The following is a 22,303-nucleotide window of genomic DNA, read 5'->3' on the forward strand; positions in this document are numbered from 1 at the left end:
GGGACGTAACTACATGGAAAATAAATAGTTCTCACCTCTGCGTTTGTCGGCTGTTTGTGTGGAGTTGTTCTTTATGTTCACCTCTAATCAACCTGAGTGTCATTTCTCTTTAGTTCTGATCTCACTGCTGAGCTGCACAACAAACCAAGGTCAGTAACCTTCTTCTGTCACAGTTTAAACCTGAGAAACGCTCACTGATATGACCTGGTTGGGTTCATGTTTCACAATGTAAAGCCTAACAGATTTTAACCCTCACAGCTCGTCTGACTGTGAGTCCCAGCAGCTCTCAGATCTTTGAAGGAGACTTTGTGTCTCTGAGCTGTGAGGAGGACGACAGCTCTGCTGGATGGACTCTGAGGAGAAACACAAGTACAAGACTCGTTGTGGAAGTACATGGGGAAAACCAGCTGGTTCTTCCTTTAACACCTCTATGATGCTTCATGACAGTGGAGTTTACTGGTGTGAGTCCAGAGAGGGTCCCATCAGTAACATGGTTAACCTGACAGTCACTGGTAAGCTGAGTGTGTGGAGTTAGTGTTGATGAAGCTGTGTGTAAATGGATGAAATGCTGTAGTTTGTCTCTGTGTTGAGGTGGATCAGTGATCAGCGGCAAATCTAGAGAAATTCTCTTAGAGGGGCATGGAAGCAATTTCTTTACACAGGTTTTATATAAAGCATATTACAAAAGGAATAAATAAAATGCAGTAAGTATACATGTTTCATATAAATATAGTCTATAACTTTATTTTCTTCAGCCCACATAATTTCAACATTTGGGTTACATAAAACATGTTTATTTTGATTTTATGTACTGTATAGTCTATATAAGAAATAAGTATGTAGGAAAGATACACAACATGAAGTGGTTCATATACAAACACGTTTTTTTTTTTGCCTACTTTTCATTTTACCTTTGTATTTCACCTTCAGATATTTTGCCGTGTTTGGTATCATTCTTTTCAGCTCAACCTCACATGTCTGAATTAACAGTTATTTTTTGTAGTAACATAACTGATCTAAAAATCACATAATATTAAAACCAAGTGGGGAAAAAACAAGCATTTTTACTGAAAAAACCACAGACATGCTTAGTGAATGATTTCCATAATGTGAAATGCAAATAGAAATTTTATATTTTAAAAAAAGAACTATGCACAAATTTTGTAAACAATAAAGTTATATACAACTATGATCCTAAAACTGCATCTGGAGTTTTTTGTATTTTGTTAAAAATACAAAAACTAAAATGAAAGAACAATCACGTGTCACAATAAGAAGGCACACAAATTGTTTGTGCCAGTGCAAAAAATAGCTTGTCTGCAGCAACACAGAGGAGAACACCGCAGTGATAGACCCTGCAGGCCTGACAGCAGGAGGTGTATCACTCCTCCCGTTTTCCACCTGGAGACAGTGTTGCACTGCAGTCTGCCTTTGGTGTACTCCCTGCCGCTGCAGTCAAAATCTGAGTGCAATCCAACAATGACAGTTTACTGTCATTTAAAGACAGACACAAAGATCAGGGATAATCAAGGATGATCAAGAATGATCGTTGTGTATAACAGTGGGGCTGTTAGAGCAGTTCAATCGGGAGCAATGACAGTGATCTGCACTTCTTCTCATTTCTGTGTCAGACACTGCTGGATGAAGCTCTCTTCTCCACTCAGTAGCATGCCCCAGTCACAGACTGCTCTGTTTAATCACTTAGTTTCCACCTGCAGAGAGGAAAAGACAGACGGGAGATAAATGTGTTTTCTCATCAGTTGTTAGTCAGATTCAGCATATCTAGTATAACAGTGGGGATTTCAATCCCATTCAGAGCAACAGCAGAGCAACTGTGCAGCACTGCTCCTCTTAGTTCTAGTCCTTTTCAGCTCTAGTGTTAATCTTTTGACGTGGACACCCTGTCCTGTATTTGAGTCCAACCAGTCTCGGTGGGATTGACACACTGAGCTTACATTTTGCACATTCCTAGACAGTTAGCATCAGCCCCATTTGCTCTATAGATTTCACTCAAGGTACAGTAGTAATACGATCATTAGACCTGCAATATTTGTATTTGTTTAGAGTAGTTAGTCTGCATATTAACTGTAACAATTACAGTACTGCTGAAAGCAGAATGGAGCGATTCCAACCCTCTGCTGACCTCAGAGTCTCCAGTCTAAAATCTGGGCTGTTCACAAGATCACACAGCTGCTTCATTCCTGAATCCATCAGGTTGTTGTCACAGAGATCCAGTAACCTCAAATGAGTGGGGCTGGACCTCAAAGCAGAGTCCAGAGAAGCACAACTCACAGCTGACAACCTGCACTCCCTCAATCTGGAAAACAAATAAAACATGCAAATTAAATCTCACCACCTGAAAACATTCAGCACTTCACAATATGTTAACATATGAAGAAGGTTCAGAATGTAGACGTTTAGGAAGAGTGAAGCACCAAATGGCTAAAGATAAAAGGTAAACATGATCTAAGGGGGGGGGTTGGGAAGCGCATCTGTAACCGGAAGGTCACCGGTTCGTTCTTTATTATTTGTCACATGCATAGTTATACAAGTATAACACACAGAGGAAGAACATATATATATATATATATATATATATATATATATATATATATATATACACACACACACAACTAATACATAGTGACTGACCTCAGAGTCTCCAGTTTACAGCGTGAGCTCTCCAGGAAACCACACAACTCCATCACTCCTGAATCCTGCAGGTTGTTCCCACTTAGGTCTAGATGCTTCAGATGAGAGGGGTTGGACTTCAGTGCTAAGCCCAAAGACACACAGTTGATCTTGGACAAGCTGCACCAACTCAGCCTGAAAAGGAGAATGAATTTTGCTTGACAAAAAATAGTTTTTAGTTCTTATGTGGGTCTTTGCGCACAAAGTTCAGGTGTTAAAGCTAAACCTCCCAAACATACTTTCAAAAGCACATTATTTCATACAAATTAATTTGAGCATTCACAGTAAACAGAACGTGCTGTATCTAGAAGCACTGATCAGGTTGAAACTAAAGTTAACCTCAAACACAGCTGTTTGCAACATATAGAAAAGTTGAATAATATACTGCATTAACCTCAGAGTCTTCAGTCTACAGTCTGGGTTCTCCAGGAAACCACACAGCTGCATCACTCCTGAATCCTGTAGCTTGTGATTGTAACTAAGGTCCAGCTCTATCAGATGTGATGGACGGGACTTCAGAGTAGAAATCAGGGAAGCACAGCTGATTTCTGATAACCTACAGAAAACTAACCTTAAAAAGAAAGAAAAAAAAAGAAATTCAGTCTTCACTTAAAGGAAATGTGTATTACACTAGAAACAGTGTCCAGTGTAATAGTGTTTACAATCTTGTCCTTTGATGATTAAATCACTGTAGAAAACAAACAATTTAAAAGTCTTTGTAAAGCATAGCAGTCACCTTTGTTAATTGTACACTGTGGTCAAAAGTTTACATGCACTTTATTACAATTACACTTAAACACCACCCTAATTTACAAATAAATTCTTTACAAATCCTACCATGTGAATTCATGGATTTTTTTTTCACATTCTGTCTCTCACAGTTGAAGTGTACCTCTGGTGCAAATTACTGACCTCTGTCATCATTTTAAGTGGGGGAACTTGCACAATCGGTGGCTGACTAAATACTTTTTTGCCCCACTGTAATTCCTCCTCACTGTAACACTTCCATGCTATTTTTCCTGGCTGCTCGAGACTATCTGCTGAGGGAGCGACACTACCTTTGGCTGTCACGGATCGGATCAATTTTTGGATCAGCAAAAAAAGAAAAAAAAAAAAAAAGAAGAAAAAATTTTAACATTTACTTATTTAAGTATTTTTTCCCTATTTAAAAACATTCAACTCAAGACTCAGTCCACGCAATTACATGAAAACAAATTAAGGAGTGTTTATGTCATTCGCTGAAATAACCGAAAAATATGGTTTGATAAGAGAAAATAATTTTTGGAAATATTTACAAATAAGGGATTGTATTACCAAAGGAAAATTACTCTAAGCTCAAATATGGTGGTGGAGTTTTTAGAATTGTCCAGTACAGCACATAGAGCAGCTGTTTTCTACAAACTGTTTAAGAATCCAAAAAAAGAGATATGTGAAAACTTGAGGATTATATGGCAGAGAGATTTGGGTTGTGCAACTTCTAAAGAAGACTGGTGTAGAATTTTGTCATTCTCTGATAAATATATAAAAGAGGCCAGGGGTAAATTTACTCAGTACAAATTAATACACAGATGGTACTTCACTCCGTCCAAACTAGAATGGGAATCAGTCCAGTAATATATGCTGGAAATGTAGTTCAGATCCAGGGACATTTATGCATGCTATTTGGGAATGTGGGAAAGTTTATCCCTTTTGGCAAAAGTATTGGACAAAATAGGAAGGTGGATTGGTTTGATAATACCCTTGTCACCAAGACTGTGCTATTAGGGGATCGGTCGGTGTTACCTGGGGTTTCAAAATATGACTTTGTGGGGGTGATTGCAGCGGCCCGAGTTATTCTCAGTGTATGGAAGGAACCATCTCCTCCAGAACATAATAGGTGGAAAGAAAAAAATGCTGAAAATGGTGTCGTATGAAAAATTCTTGGCTAGGATTAATGATAATAGGGAGGGTTTTGACAAATCATGGGGACGTGATTTTGGCTGGGATGGTTGGAATTTATTTGGTCAGGGGAATTATCTTTAGTTACATTTTATGCTTGCTGCGTTGTATGTTTGTGTAGGCACTCAGTAATGGAATAACTTAATAATGAGATTTTATTGTCCTTTTTTTGTGGGTGTACCGATAGTTAGTAAGTAGACCCAAAATACAAAGGTGAATTAACCATGGGATTGGAAGCTGTCTTTTCTTTTTTCTTTCTGTTGTTGTTTTGTTTTTTGTTTTCATGTGATTAAATGTTAAAAAACAAATAAAGACTTTAATTACAAAAAAAAAACAAAAAACAAATTAAGGTGCAATATATGACAGTATAGGGCTTCGTATCTACCACTCTGCTGTGATATAATGAGCGATCACGTCACGTAGCTTTCCATTGACCTGGAGGTCCACCCATTTGTAGTTGGGCAACAGAAGATGCCGGGAACAGCTCAGCCATAACTTTAAACTTTTCCTGCTCATACATGCCTGGGTACAATCTTGTCACTGAAGTGGACGCGTAACGGGATATCATAGCGTGGCTCAAGCACGTTCATCACAGTTTAAACCCCTTGTTTTGCACAAGGGAATACGGCCTCCGGTCTGCAGCAAAACACCCCAATAGCTTTTGTAACAGCTTTAGCCCGGTCGGATTGGCGAGCAAAGGGCTGCTTAAATGCCGCAAACTCCTCTGCTCCTCTACTTGGACCGCTAGCGCTTGCCATAACTATCGCTTGCCATAACTTGCCATAACTATCGCTTGCCATAACAGACAGACTGACCATGTGCACCATACACATACTTTTTTTCCCATCTTTTTCGAATCTTCGGATCACGTGCGTGCCGAACCGTGGAGTGGGATTGGTTCAGATTACGGATCAACCGTGATCCGTTGCACCACTGACCAATATTCTGAACAATGGAAAAGTCCAAGAAACTTGGAACTGTAGATTTACACAAGTTGGGAAGGTCTTTTGGAGACATTTTTAAACAACAGCCCATTCCAAGACCATCGGTTCAAACAATAATATGCAAGTTATTTGGATGTCTCACTACTTTGCAAAGGTATGGAAGAAGGCCCAAACTGTTACCCTCAGACAACAGTAGGAAATTGGTTAGAATATTCAGAAATAATAATCCAGGAACCACCAAGGCTCAAGCCTTTCCATTAACTGGAAACAACTGGAACACCCATGTCAATGTCCACAATCAAGCCAATTTTATTTTTGGTATGGACTGAGAGGGTACTGAAAAAGGAAGAAGCCCCTGGTCCAAAATTGACAGTTTCAACATCGACTGAAATTTGCATAGGACTACATGGAAAAACCAAATGGTCAGACAAGACAAAGATTGAACTATAGAGCTAAGAAGAGAAGATGATCCCAACACATTCAACTAGACTTTTGTTGGAATGGATAACGCGGGCTAACATTACGCTAATATTTCTGCCATGCAGAGTGGTCAAATATCCATTCAGAATTATACCATATACATGTTTTCAGCTACCAAAGCATCTGGTCAAAATGTACCTTGCTAATGGACATTTAACCAAATATTAGTGGGGTGTGTACCTATTTAAGCCTATAAAGTAGATACACTCTTGAACCTGTGTGGATTTGAGAAAATCCAAATCTCAAACTGCTACACTGAGTACTCAAGCCATTAAAGCCATGGTGGAGAGTGCCAGATATAAACCTAGTGGGAGGAACCCCCCACAGAGGGACAAAAGGACCCCCTGATGATCCTCTAAACGCCCAGTTTCACACCTTGGCTCAGGCGATTAGAGGATCATCAGGGGGTCCTTTTGTCCCTCTGTGGGGGGTTACTCCCACTAGGTTTATATCTGGCACTCTCCACCATTTGACCTTAGAACTGAAGAAGCTTCTCGGATGAGAGGTGAAACGTCTTCAAGCAACTTAAAGAAGTCCAGACGCTTTTCTTTGCAAGCTCCTTTGAAAATGGACAAAAGTAATTTATAAGAGCAAGTTCTATGGAGTCAATGACCTCACCTCAGAGTCTTCAGTCTACAGTTTGGACTGTCCAGACCAGTTGATAGTAACGTCACTCCTGAATCATTCAGATGGTTGTTGCTCAGGTCCAGTACTGTCAAATGTGAGGGTTCGGACTTGAGAGCTGAAGCCACAACTTCAAAATGAGGGTCTAAGAGTCCACAGTTATGAAGTCTGTGAATACATATTAATGTAGTTTAATATTAAATTTATTACAGTGGGCTTTCTAATACCCGAATTGAGATGTTGGGCTAATATCTTAATACAACAAATGTAAAAATGCAACAATATAGATTAACTGTCATCTGCTGCCATTTATGAAAAAAAAAGTAATGAAAAAAGTAATTAATAATGAATCTTTTTTTAAATTGAATTATCTCACATGTTTGATGCTTAGAAGATGACCTTAAGGTAATTGCAGAGGTGGGACCAAGTCATTGTTTTGCAAGTCTCAAGTAAGTCTCAAGTCTTTATCCTCAAGTCTCAAGTCAAGTCTCAAGTAATGTCAGGCAAGTCAGAGTCGAGTCTCAAGTCACTGGTGTAAAAGTCCGAGTCAAGTCACAAGTCTGAAATTTTGAATTTCAAGTTCTTTCGAGTCTTTAAAAAAAAAAATGAAAAAAGCATGTTGCAGTTATGCTAAATGTAAATATTAGACCATGTAATTTTAAAATCTGTGTTTTTCTCAACACATGACAAAATAGTGAACTTAGAAAATATACACAAATTGTGAAATTGCACCTCTTTAAAATGCAGCTCAATTAAACCTAGCTCCAAGAATAATTTTCACCGGCAGTTCTGAGATAAGCTGCATGTTATTCTTGGATGCGGTTGTAGGACCGGCTTTAAAATCGCATGACAAAAATATCATACACATTAAAAAAAACTGTATCACCAACGTAGCCTGGACAACATTTGCTAGTTAGATGAAGTCAGCTATCTCATCGTAGCATATTTATATGCATATTTATAATTATACGGTTCTTGGAGTGAGTGCATACACTCATGAAGTTTAGTAACTTCAGGTCACTGCAACAAGCCCAGGTACAGTTTACCGCCGGTGTTCCAGATCTACTGGCGTTTAGATCAACTGGCGTTGGTCGAACAGATGTGTGGCAGTCTTGCGTTTCAGGAGCTCCTACCGACAAACCAGCAAAAAAACGCCAAATGTGTCATCTGTGACACTTGTGAGGTTATCTCAAACACACTCCGTCAGTCTTGATGCTGTTGAACAACAAAATGTTTAAAAATGTGGCGAGTTTACCTGGTGATATCCTCATGCGCAACGCGATCGCGAAAACAGCAAACAAGTAACACCACGCCGATGTTGTTCACGGGATAGCAAGAGTAAACGATCGGGAGACTGTTGTCGTTGTTATCGTTCCCCTTGAACGGTTTGTTTCTCCGAATTCAGCGTTTTTGCTTCACAACTACAGCGAGCAGTTTACTTTGTGCACTAACATGGAGTCGAGTCAACCAGCGCCACCTCTGGCCAAGTGCCACAGCCTACAGCCAGATCAACCTGTGACACACATCTGCACCACGTTTGATTTCGTTTCATGCACATTTGTACCTTTCAATTGTGTCTGTTTGTGCGTCATGCAAATAAACCTTTGAAAAGAATGAAATGACACTAACATTTCACTAGTGTTGTAACATCACATGTCGTTAGCATAGTCTGCCTGTGTCTTCCCTCTGCAAACGAACATTTCAGAGTTGGTTGTTATATACAGTCTGTATAAGTGTGGTCAATCTAATAAACATTTGTAAGGAGATGGCAGTTACTGTGAATGTACAGCAGGTGATTAGTAACAAACAGTCAGACAATGACTCTGACAATCTCATTCAATCTTGCAGACTGAATGCACCTTCTGTGGAAAGTGGTACCACACAGTGTGTGTGGACTTCCCCTGTGCAGAAGGCGACTACAATTGTTGTGGGTGCTAAATAAACAGAAACAAATGATCCCTGTTGTCTTTGCTTACTGATTGTTTTTAGTGTTGACAATCCACATTGCTGCCATTGCATCTTTCAACATGTTTGTGGGTAGATTTGGATGTACCAGGGGTAAGTGCAGCCACTCAGCCTCTACTCACTGTGATCATAGCAGCAGGTGCAGATGTGTCACAAGTTAATCTAGTAGTAGGCTATGGCAGCAGTGGACTGACCTCCATTGGAGACTGCTCCAGCTGCTGTGTGATAGTGGATCTGCTACAAATTGAAGATCATATGGAAGTTTTGGAAATTAACCCTTGTATTATGTTGAAAAACAAAAAAGTGACATTGATTTTGTTGCGGGTCATTTAGATCCGTACTGTGTAAATCCACTCAGAATTATCAAAAAACTGCACTGAAACAATAGCAACTTTATTTCCCATCAGATAAACATGTAGAACACAAACATACAACAGTTAGACTTTCCATAACTATTTTAGGAACAATTTGGTTTTTCGTTCTTACAAACACATTTCTTTTGAACTTGCCCAACGTTCTCAGTTTTTCAATGCTCAACATTTTCAGTTTTGTCCACATGATGGACAGAATGTAACTGTGTGCTTTCTGTAGATGTGCTTCTTGCATTTCTCACAAAAAGTGCTTGTTTTCAAACAGGAATCTTCCTAACTAAGGTTTACAACAAAATATTTCTACTTCTCCTCCAGTCTCACAAACAGATGACAAACCAAGCGACACACCTGAATCACTGACTTTCTTAAATCCACTCACTCTCACTGGCTGTTTATTACTAATCACTGTGTAACTGCTGTGAATTCAAAGTAACTGCCATCTCCTTACAAATCTTCATTGGATTAACCACACTTATACAGACTGTATATAACTACCAACTCTCCAGCCATGTTGATGGATTGCCTATATTGGCTGGAAATATTAATTTCCAGAGAAAGGACACAGACAAACGATGCTTACAGGATGTGATGTGACAACACTAATGAAATATTGACGTGTCATATTTGTCCAAGGCGTATTTCATTGTTATGGAAAAAGAGAACATCAAAATCATGATGACCAATTGGAGTGGTGATTTCTATGACTTTGTGTATATAATTTGGGATTTTGAACAAATGTAGGCCAATAAGGAATATATGATATCATTTCATTCTTTTCAAAGGTTTATTTGCATGATGCACAAACAGACACAATTGAAAGGTACAAATGTGCATGTAACGAATTCAAACGTGCTGCAGATGTGTGTCACAGGTTGATCTGGCTGTAGGCTGTGGCACTTGGCCAGAGGTGGCGCTGGTTGACTCGAGTCCATGTTAGTGCACAAAGTAAACTGCTCGCTTTAGTTGTGAAGCAAAAACGCTGAATTCGGAGAAACAAACCGTGCGAGGGGAACGATAATGACGACAAGAGTCTCCCGATCGTTTACTCTTGCTGTCCTGTGAACAACATCGGCGTGGTATTACTTGTTTGCTGTTTTCGCGATCGCGTTGCGCATGAGGATATCACCAGGTAAACTCGCCACATTTTTAAACATTTTGTTGTTCAACAGCATCAAGACTGACGGAGTGTGTTTGAGATAACCTCACAAGTGTCACAGATGACACATTTGGCGTTTTTTTTGCTGGTTTGTCGGTAGCAGCTCCTGAAACGCAAGACTGCCACACATCTGTTCGACCAACGCCAGTTGATCTAAACGCCAGTAGATCTGGAACACCGGATGGGTACAGGACCTTGAAATGCACCGTGTAGAACGAAAGACCATCGTACGTATCATAAGTTTACCAGTCTCACAAATTGTCTTCATAAATACACATTCCTTAACCGTTTATTAATAGGACCTTTGAGCTCAACGGTAATTAATTAGTAGTGGAAATAATTTCTGGTTCGCGTTACAGAAATGTAGCAGTGACAATAACACTGTATGCTGTAATCGTACTGGGCAATTAGTGATACAAAAAACCTGTTTTATCCTGTGAATAAAAGTATGTTTTTGTCAATGTACCATAATAACAGAGGAGAAACGCAATATTGTGTCAGGACAATTCACTATTTATGCACAATAAACAAAGGAGCATAGCGCGACAATTTCTGTTCAGCGTCAGACTTGCTTGTAACCTATATCACCAATTATGTTAAGAAAAATGACGCATTAACTACTTAAAAACACTGACCTTCGTGTAAATGCTTGGAGCAGACTAACCTGTGAGCTGGAGTGTTCTGGGACGTTATATTTGATCTTTGAATGGCTGCAATCCAGGCCATCCGTCGCCTCTTTGTTACTTCGGAAACATGGCTTGAACAATTTCTCTTCAACGACGTAATCCGATAACAACCGATCTCTTTACCCGTCGGCTTCCCGTGGCTGTCATGCGACCGGCTATTGCAGTTAATAATACAACGGCTTCTTGACATTTTTGTGTTTCTTTTTATCGCTGTGTGACTGATTTCAATTGAAAGCCTGCGTGCGCTAGTACCTCTTGCCACGAGTTCCCAGAATCCTTTGCGGTTTACCCCTGAATGACGTCACATTTTCAATCTCTATATAATATGCATGTTAAATTTTATATTTGGGGTGAAATATCAAGTCTTTTCAAGTAAACCGGTTCAAGTCCAATTCAAGTCCCTGGTCACTGGTGTAAAAGTCCAAGTCAAGTCACAAGTCTTAGAACATTTTTTCAAGTCAAGTCTAAAGTCACGAGTCTGACTCGAGTCCAAGTCATGTGACTCGAGTCCACACCTCTGGGTAATTGGGTGCTAGTATAGAAAAGGGTATGGTACCAGCTAGATAAAGTTGGGCTTAATGAACAACTCAGATTCTGGAACCAGTCTACCGGAGAAGGGCTGGGCTCTGTTCCACTCTGAAGTTGCCCTGATTATAAGACAACTGGCTTATAATCAGTTAGCTACTTGGCTAACTGATGCAGTGAATGAAAGGGAGAACACCAATTAGTGTGTCTTGACGCATGCTTAATCATCCGAATGAACAAAATCATTTTCAGTAGGAGAACCATTTCATCCCTCAGCCAAGGGACTTCTTCAGACGTTTCTCCCACTGACAATGTTAAATCCAAATGAATGAAATAAACTTTTTGAGATGATTCACTGGATTATTGAACGGATTAGTGTGGCCCAGATAGAAAAACAAGAGGCGCAGAGCTGTATTTATACACTCTGGGGGTGGTAATCTGCTACACTGTTATCTAAACAGTTCACTCTTGGAGAAACAAGAAACTTATATGATGGCCTTCATTTATAGAAACATAGATACGTGCATAACCATCCACTTTCAGTAACTGGAGCATATGTAATCACTATGTATAATAACTGCACACTCACTTCTTTTGACAAAGATGGTGATCTAACTTACATAGCCTTTCTGCAGTTCCTCACTGCTGGGAACAGCCTCAGTCTTCCCTCCTCTGATGTGTTATACTTCCTCAAGTCTAACTCATCCAGAACCTGCTCTGACATCTGCAGCATGTAGGCCAGAGCAGAGCAGTGGATCTCAGATAGCTCCTTCTCTGATCTGTTATCTGACTTGAGGAACATTTGAATGTCCTGATGGACTGAGAGGTCATTAATTTCCATCAGACAGTGGAAAATGTTGATGCTTCTGTCAGGAGAGATTTCCTCACTACTCATTTTCTTCAGGTTGTCGATGATACTCTGGATGGATTTTGAACTGTTGTCCGTCTGACCCAGCAGGCCTCCTAAGAGTCTGTGATTGGAGTCCAGACAGAGGCCATGAAGGAAGCGAACAAACAGGTCCAGGTGGCCATTTTTACTTTGGAGGGATTTTTCCATAACTCTGCCTAGGAAAACTTTCAGTGAACTCTTATCTTCACTGCTGTCATCGTCCCTTTCTTTTTCGAAGTAATCATCATTTGTTAATTTATCTTCATCATCGCTATCATCATAAACATCTCCATAATCATCTATATTATAATCATCATGACGATCGTCATCATCATCATCATCTATATTAAAATCATCATGACTATCATCGTCATCATCATCATCTATATTAAAATCATCATGACTATCGTCGTCATCATCATCATCATCATCATCATCATCATCTATATTAAAATCATCATGACTATCGTCGTCATCATCATCATCATCTATATTAAAATCATCATGACTATCGTCGTCATCATCATCATCATCATCATCATGACGATCGTAATCATCATCTCTATCATCGTCATAATCGTCATAATCATCTCTATCATCGTCATAATCGTCATAATCATCATTATCATCGTCATCATAAGCATCATGACGATCTCGAACATCATCATAATCTGATTCTTCATGATTTTCATCTTCATCACTATCATATTTGTTATCACGTCCATTAGTATTTTTCTGCAAATTCTCACTGTTTTCTTTTCCTAGGAAGTCCTGCAGCACCTCTGTCTTCTTATTGGTGTAACAGTGGAACATGTAGACTGCAGCCAGAAACTCCTGGATGCTCAGATGAACAAAGCAGTAAACTGGTTTCTGGAAGATTCCAAACTCCTTTTTGAAGATCTCTGTACAAACTCCTGAGTACACCGAGGCCTCTGAAACATCCAGACCACACTGCTTCAAGTCTTCTTGGTAGAACATGATATTTCCTTTCTCCAGATGTTCAAATGCCAGCCTCCCCAGCTTCAGAAGAACTTCCCTGTCGGCCTCCGTCAGCACCTGTGGACTTGTCTCAACAAACAACTTCTCATGTCCCTCATGGTATTTGTTTTTCTTCCTCTTTGTCTGAACCAGCAGGAAGTGTGAGTACATGTCAGTCAGGGTCTTGGGCAGCTCTGCTTTCTCCTCTGTAGTCAACATGTGCTCCAGAACTGTAGCAGTGATCCAGCAGAACACTGGGATTCTACACATGATGTGGAGGCTCCTGGATGTCTTCATGTGGGAGATGATTCTGCTGGACAGATCTTCATCACTGAATCTCCTCCTGAAGTACTCCTCCTTCTGGGCATCAGTGAAGCCTCGTACTTCTGTTACCCTGTCAACACATTTAGGAGGAATCTGATTGGCTGCTGCAGGTCGGGAAGTTATCCAGATGAGAGCAGAGGGAAGCAGATTTCCCTCGATGAGATTTGTCAGCAGCTCACTGACTGATGACTTCTGTGTGACATCAGACACCAGCTTCATGTTGGTAAAATCCAACAAAAATCTGCTTTCATCCAGGCCATCAAAGATGAACAAAAGATTACACACAGTGAGCTGCTCTGCTGTGACGCTCTGCAATGTTGGATAGAAAACATGGATCAGCTCCAGAAGACTGTACTGCTCATCTCTGACCAAGTTCAGCTCCCTGAATGACAGCACAACCACCGCACTGATGTGTTGGTTCTCCAAGCCTTCTGCCCAGTCCAGACTGAACTTCTGCACTGAGAAGGTTTTTCCAACACCAGCGAAGCCGTTTGTCAGAACCACTCTGATGGGTCTCTGTTTATCAGGCAAGGCTTTAAAGATGTCTTGGCACCTGATTGGAGTGTCATGGTGAGCATCCATTTTGGAAGCCATCTCCAGCTGCCTCACCTCATGTTGGATAGGAACCTCTTCACTCTGTCCCTCTGTTATGTAGAGGTCAGTGTAGATCTTGTTGAGGAGAGTTTTAGTTCCCGTTTCATCAGTTCCTTCAATCACATGTTGACACCGTGTCTTCAGACTGATTTTATGTTCATCTGAAACCTCCTGTAAACCAACATTTGCTGAAAGATAGAAATGTGATACCGTCATCCTTTTCTGGAGCCATAACTCCTCTAAAATGACTTATTTTTTCTTTCCATAATTAAACAATTTTGTTAGAAAACATAAAATAAATACAATTTTCCTATCAGTCTCCAGGAGGTCTGCCAGTGTTTGTGTTACATGAAAACGCAGAAACAGCAGACTGAGCCTCAGCAGATAAGCTGTAGCTGCATGTCCAAACCGATCACTGCTTCAGTTCCTTCATCACTACATTTTTGAAGACTGCATTGTTTAAGAAGCAGAAAATAGCCATCTGTTGTCATGGATTTCTGCTTTTAAAAACTACCAAAATCCTTCAGGAAAATATTCAGAATCTTGGAGTTAAACAGTGTAATAAATATGAAGTTTGACCAGGTACCAAAGCAAATCATTCTTACTGTACAAATAATGTAAATATGATGGTGTATCACAAAAGATTGATGTCAAACTGATCACTTGGCCCATGTTACGCTACTTGTTCTTCAAGTGAATCAACAAATGGCGAAATGAAAAGCCGAACAACAACAATGCTGTTTCTTTAGATTGCTGTTTCTATTTTTTATCACTTTCATCAAATTTAGGAGTACATATACACTAAGTTTATTGTTAATTAATAAGAAAACTGCAGACAATTCTATTCTGAGCTAAAGAAGCTTCTGATAGGTTAGTAGAGTCCACGTGAGTAAATTGGTGGCAGACCTGTGGATGCATACAGTGGGGCAAAAAAGTATTTAGTCAGCCACCGATTGTGCAAGTTCCCCCACTTAAAATGATGACAGAGGTCAAGGTATGGACATTGAGGCTGTGGACAGCTACAGGTACCTTGCTGTTCATCTGAACAATAGACTGGACTGGACTCATAACTCAGACGCCCTCTACAGGAAAGGGCAGAGCAGGCTGTACCTGCTGCGGAGACTCAGGTCGTTTGGAGTGGAGGGCCCACTCCTGAAGACCTTCTATGACTCTGTTGTGGCTTCTGCTATCTTTTATGGCGTGGTCTGCTGGGGCGGCAGCATCTCTGCTGGGGACAGGAAGAGACTGAACAGGGTGATCCGAAGGGCCAGCTCTGTTCTAGGATGCCCTCTGGACCCAGTGGAGGTGGTGAGTGACAGGAGAACGGCGGCTAAGCTGTCATCCCTGATGGACAACATCTCCCACCCCATGCAGCAGACTGTGACAGCACTGAGCAGCTCCTTCAGTGGGAGACTGCGGCACCCACGGTGTGGGACGGAGAGATTTCGCAGGTCTTTCCTCCCCACTGCTGTGAGACTCCACAACAAAGACTTTAACTGATCAAGCACACACATCCATACATATGCAATAATACTAAGTGCAATAATCCTTTCTGTCATCGTTGTATTTTTACTCAGTTGTATATAGTATTTGTATTTGTATTCTATTTTTATCTTATTGTATATTTATTTTATTTTATTCTACTGTATATAGTATTTTATTTTATTCTATTCTGTACAGTTGTGTACTGTATTTATTCTTATTGTATTCTAATTTTTGCCTCATAACTTTTGCACTGTCCACTTCCTGCTGTGACAAAACAAATTTCCCACGTGTGGGACTAATAAAGGTTATCTTATCTTATCTTATCTTATCTTAATTTGCACCAGAGGTACACTTCAACTGTGAGAGACAGAATGTGAAAAAAAAAAATCCATGAATTCACATGGTAGGATTTGTAAAGAATTTATTCGTAAATTAGGGTGGACAATAAGTATTTGGTCACCTCAAACAAGGAAAGTCTCTGGCTTTCACAGACCTGTAACGTCTTCTGTAAGAAGCTTTTCTGTCCCCCACTCGTTACCTGTATGAATGGCACCTGTTTGAACTCATCATCTGTATAAAAGACACCTGTCCACAGCCTCAAACAGTCAGACTCCAAACTCCGCCATGGCCAAGACCAAAGAGCTTTCGAAGGACACCAGGAAAAGTATTGTAGACCTGCACCAGACTGGGAAGAGTGAATCTACAATAGGCAAGCAGCTTGGTGTGAAAAAAAGTCAACTGTGGGAGCAATCATCAGAAAATGGAAGACATACAAGACCACTGATAATCTCCCTGGATCTGGGGCTCCACGCAAGATCTCATCCCGTGGGGTCAAAATGATCATGAGAACGGTGAGCAAAGATCCCAGAACCACACGGGGGGACCTGGTGAATGACCTGCAGAGAGCTGGGACCAAAGTAACAAAGGTCACCATCAGTAACACACTACAACGGCAGGGAATCAAATCCCGCAGTGCCAGACGTGTTCCGCTGCTGAAGCCAGTGCATGTCCAGGCCCGTCTGAAGTTTGCCAGAGAGCACATGGATGATACAGCAGAGGATTGGGAGAATGTCATGTGGTCAGATGAAACCAAAGTAGAACTTTTTGGTATAAACTCAACTCGTCGTGTTTGGAGGAAGAAGAATACTGAGTTGCATCCCAAGAACACCATACCTACTGTGAAGCATGGGGGTGGAAACATCATGCTATGGGGCTGTTTTTCTGCCAAGGGGACAGGACAACTGACCCGTGTTAAGGACAGAATGAATGGGGCCATGTATCGTGAGATTTTGAGCCAAAACCTCCTTCCATCAGTGAGAACTTTGAAGATGAAACGAGGCTGGGTCTTCCAACATGACAATGATCCAAAACACACCGCCCGGGCAACAAAGGAGTGGCTCCGTAAGAAGCATTTGAAAGTCCTGGAGTGGCCTAGCCAGTCTCCAGACCTCAACCCCATAGAAAATCTGTGGCGGGAGTTGAAAGTCCGTGTTGCTCGGCGACAGCCCCAAAACATCACTGCTCTCGAGAAGATCTGCATGGAGGAATGGGCCAAAATACCAGCTACTGTGTGTGCAAACCTGGTAAAGACCTATAGTAAACGTTTGACCTCTGTTATTGCCAACAAAGGTTATGTTACAAAGTATTGAGTTGTATTTTTGTTATTGACCAAATACTTATTTTCCACCCTGATTTACGAATAAATTCTTTACAAATCCTACCATGTGGATTCATGGATTTTTTTTTTTTCACATTCTGTCTCTCACAGTTGAAGTGTACCTCTGGTGCATATTACTGACCTCTGTCATCATTTTAAGTGGGGGAACTTGCACAATCGGTGGCTGACTAAATACTTTTTTGCCCCACTGTATAAGGCAAAACACAGAGCCTGTTTCTTTGAAATGGGAAAATCAAGAGATGTCAACCAAAACACCAGGAAAAGAATTGTGGAGCTCCATAAGTGTGGCTCAATTTGAATAAAATTTGGTGCCATTTACAATTAAGAAATACAGATAGTTTCTCTCTTTACTCTTATGAGAGCCCTTCTCATAATATCAGGGGACTTCAATCATGCCTCATTGGACTCCACACTGCCCACCTTCACCCAGTATGTGACCTGCCCAACCAGAGACAATGAAACACTGGACTTACTGTATGCCAATGCAGAAGAGGCATACAGTTCATCACCTCTCCCTCCACTGGGCAGATCTGACCACAACCTGGTGCACCTTGTCCCTGTGTATGAGCCCTTAGTGCGCAGGGAGCCACCAGCCACCTGCACAGTACAGAGATGGTCGGAGGAGAGCGAGGAGGCTCTTAAGGATTGTTTTGAGTCGACTGTGTGGGAGGTGATCTGTGACGGCCTGTGGGGCCGTCAAATCAAAAGACAAAGAGGAGTTGAAAAGGGTGCAGAGAGAGTTGAGGGGACTGATAAGGAATGAGAAGGACAGCTACAGCAAAACAACGTTGGTGAAGTCTGGAGAGGCCTCAGAACCATCTCGGGCCACAAACATCAGAACTCTCTGCCTGGGAGGGATCTGAGGTGGGCAAATGAACTGAATCATTTCTTCAACAGATTTCATTCAGCCACGAGGCAGTCTCCAACATCGGCTGCAGACTCACCCATCCCCACTGCTGCTGTTCCACCTCTGACACCTCACACCTCCTCTATTCACCCTGCTCACTCCTCCCCACCCCCAACAACAGCATCCAATACACACTCAACACAAGGCTCCAGCCTGTCTCTCAACCACCCAGGTTAGGAGGGAACTGAGGAGGATTAATGGCAAGAAGGCAGCGGGCCCAGATGGCATCAGCTCGAGGGTCGTCAGGTCCTGCGTGGACCAACTGTGTGGGGTGATGGAGCACCTCTTCAACCTGAACCTGAGGCTGGGAAGAGTCCCACAGCTCTGGAAAACCTCCTGTGTTGTACCAGTGCCAAAGACTTCACGCCCCAAGGACCTCAACAGCTACAGGCCGGTGGCTCTGACATCCCACCTGATGAAGACCCTGGAGCGGTTGGTCCTGGCTCAGCTTCGGCGCCTAACAAGCTCATCACTGGACCCACTTCAGTTTGCCTACCAGCCTGGCATTGGAGCGGATGATGCCGTCATTCACCTCCTACATCGTTCCCTCGCTCACCTGGAGACCGCTGGAAGCACTGTGAGAATCATGTTCTTTGATTTCTCCAGTGCCTTCAACACTATTCTTCCCTCGGTTCTGAAGGACAAGCTGGTGAACTCTGGAGTGGACCATCACCTCACTACCTGGATTTTGGACTACCTCACCGACCGACCACAGTATGTGAGGACTCAGGGCTGTGTGTCGGACAGGGTCGTCTGCAGTACGGGGGCCCCACAGGGAACGGTTCTGGCTCCGTTCCTCTTCACCATCTACACTGCAGACTTCTCCCACAACTCCACCCAGTGCTTCCTGCAGAAGTTCTCTGATAACTCTGCAATAGTCGGCCTCATCACTGATGGGGACGACAAGAAGTACAGAGGACTGACTCAGGACTTTGTGGACTGGTGCCAGCTGAACTACCTCCAGATCAATGCCAGTAAAACCAAGGAGCTGGTGGTAGACTTCCACAGGCACAAACATCCTCCACTGCAACCACTGAACATCCAAGGTATGGACATTGAGGCTATGGACAGCTACAGGTACCTTGGTGTTCATCTGAACAACAGACTGGACTGGACTCATAACTCAGACGCCCTCTACAGGAAAGGGTAGAGCAGGCTGTACCTGCTGCAGAGACTCAGGTCGTTTGGACTGGAGGGCCCACTCCTGAGGACCTTCTATGACTCTGTGGTGGCTTCTTCTTTTATGGTGTGGTCTGCTGAGGCGGCAGCATCTCTGCCGGGGACAGGAAGAGACTGAACAGGCTGATCCGAAGGGCCAGCTCTGTTCTAGGATGCCCTCTGGACCTGGTGGAGGTGGTGGGTGACAGGAGAATGGCGGCTAAGCTGTCATCCCTGTTGGACAACATCTCCCACCCCATGCAGCAGACTGTGACAGCACTGAGCAGCTCCTTCAGTGGGAGACTGCGGCACCCACGGTGTGGGACGGAGAGATTTCACAGGTCTTTCCTCCCCACTGCTGTCAGACTCCACAACAAAGACTTTAACTGATCAAACACACACATCCACACATGTGCAATAACACTAAGTGCAATAATCTTTTCTGGCATCGTTGTATTTTTACTGAGTTGTATATAGCATTTGAATTCTATTTTTATCTTATTGTATATTTTATTCTATTTTATTCTACTGTATATAGTATTTTATTCTATTCTGTACAGTTGTGTACTGTATTTATTCTTATTGTATTCTAATTTTTGCTTCATAACTTTGCACTGTCCACTTCCTGCTGCTACAAAACAAATTACCCAAGTGTGGGACTAATAAAGGTTATCTTATCTTACTCTTAAAGTTAACAAATATGTTTTTTATATTTATCAATCTCAAAAAATTAGCATTTAGTCTGATTTGATGTTACAATTAAAAAAAAGTGTTTTGATCTGAAGAGTTTGTAAATATCTGGTTTCAACTGTATATTTGATGATTGTCAGCACAAAGAGGGAGAGAGAGGAACAGAGAGGGAACAAGAGCAGGTGAGACACACATGGTAGTCAAATGGTTGTTTACCAAAAGTATCACCGTATCATAGGTCCTCATGTATCTCGTACCTAGTGTTTCTTTTTAGGTTTGTTATTTTTCAAATTCTATATTTATTAAGTTTTGCAGGCTTGTTTGCACAACAAGGCTAAATAATTATATAAACCTTTCTGAATCTAAATATTGTACTTTGGTAGAATTAAAAAATAAGTGTAGTGCAGGTCTATGATGATTTTTAGTGCTACTATCATCTAGTTCTGATTCTGGTTGGGATTTGGTTTAGTCCTAAGTGGTCCTGACTTTGAACTGTTGTAGTCCTGTTTTAATTCCGGATCAGTTCTGGGTCTGGTTGAATTGGGGTTTAGTCCTCGTGTCTTGATACAGCCCTGATTTTGTTCTGCCTTGCTGCTTAATTAAAAAACTTTTTTTTTTAAAATTAAGCAGCAAGAGAACCCACGCAACCATGGGGAGAACATGCAAACTCCACACAGAAAGACCCTGGCCTGATGGTGGAATTGAACTCAGGACCTCCTTGCTGTGCGCTAACATTGCTAACCACCGTGCTACTGTGCTGCTGTGGAGAAATGTTAATATTTCCATCAGGTTTTTAGAAATGAGTCCATCAGCAGACAAATGTTCAGTCTTACTTTGTACACAGCTGCTCTGATTAGCTGTCTGTAGTCCAGCTCTGGTTCTGGATCTTTTTCCACACTGAGGACAAGAGGAGTCTTCTGATGAAGCCAACTGGTCCCAGTATGCGGAGATGCACTGTCTGCAGAACCAATGTCCACAACTGGTAGAGACTGGATCCTTCAGGACGTCCTGACACACAGCACAGCAGGACAGCTGCTCCTCCTCACATACACCACTCCTTTTACTCTTTCTGTGAACACATTTCTTTATTAGTAAAACTATTTGCTCACTGTTTTTGAAAAAACAAACCATCCAGATTTGACATTATAATGCATTTCTAACAGTCTTTAACTTTTACTTTAACTAACACTTGCCTTTATTCTCACAGCATGGTGAGCTTTAGATGTAAATAAAATTAAAGAATTTTCTCATGGAAACAATATTCAAAACTTCAGATATTCAGCCTGAATTTGTTTAATAAAACATAAAAACATTATCCTGGCTTCTCCCTCTGACACAATTTTCACACACAAACACAGTGGGAAGAAAATAAAATTGTATGTCTGGCATGAACAAATTACAAATCAAATTCTTGTGCAGGATAAGAACATCGTTATGATCCAGAATCATGTCTGCTGTTTTTTTTTGTCTCCTCCCATCAGAGGAGTAGACCAAGTTGTGTGGTTTGTATTGCAAGCCACCATTTTTTTTTGCAAATAGCTAATTGTGAATTTTACATTGTATATAATTGAGCGCCACAACAGTGAAAAGCTTTTTTTTGTTGAACTTTTTTCTCCTTATTGGTTAATGGCTTTGTTTAGAGATTTGTCTCCTGTTTGTTTTTATGTTTGTAACTAGGTAACACTAGGCAATATTAGAGACTTTTGTTACTTGTTTTTCTCACTACTGACCCTGATAAACTGCTGAATGGCCTTTTGATTTGCTGTGTTGCTGCCCTTTTCTTGGGTGTGGTTGGAGTTGGGAGTTGTGCATCATGTTATGTCCAGGTTACCCCTAGGATGGGAACTTAACATTAATGAGGCACATTCCCCGAAAAAGATGACTCATTCTAACACTCTTTCACTGAGGTTTCTTGTGGGAAAGAGAAAAGAGAAAGAGGCAAAGCTGTCAATTTACTGGTCAATCTACTGATCAATTTCCAACTCCAACCTGTGGCCACAAAGCTGAAGGTAGGGACAGAAAGAAGAAGCTTGCAGAAGCATCGCCCAAAAAAGATGAATGCCCTATGGTGTTTCACAGTCTACCCTTATGCCCCCTTTCCACTATCACCTACTTGGCTCAACTTCTCGACTCTACTCCACTGTGCTATGATCGTTTTCCATAACAACAACAACTGAGTAAAACATCAATGTGGGTGGGCTTATTATAGCAAGTCAAAGG

General features: G+C 41.5%; 1 protein-coding gene across 1 annotated transcript; it reads right to left on the reverse strand.

The window, feature by feature from the left end:
- Positions 1-742: 742 nt before the first annotated feature.
- LOC308409436 (protein NLRC3-like) lies at positions 743-21,293 on the reverse strand (the record flags this gene model as incomplete). Its single annotated transcript, XM_080902191.1, has 9 exons — positions 743-1,712; positions 2,144-2,317; positions 2,653-2,826; positions 3,086-3,262; positions 6,672-6,845; positions 12,001-12,472; positions 13,019-14,336; positions 20,924-21,152; positions 21,289-21,293. The coding sequence occupies 9 exons, from the start codon at positions 21,291-21,293 to the stop codon at positions 1,694-1,696; spliced, it is 2,742 nt and encodes a 913-aa protein (XP_080758317.1). The 3' UTR covers positions 743-1,693.
- Positions 21,294-22,303: the final 1,010 nt, after the last annotated feature.

This window comes from Rhamphochromis sp. 'chilingali' (assembly GCF_963969265.1).
Source record: "Rhamphochromis sp. 'chilingali' genome assembly, chromosome: 1".
NCBI lineage: Eukaryota > Metazoa > Chordata > Actinopteri > Cichliformes > Cichlidae > Rhamphochromis > Rhamphochromis sp. 'chilingali'.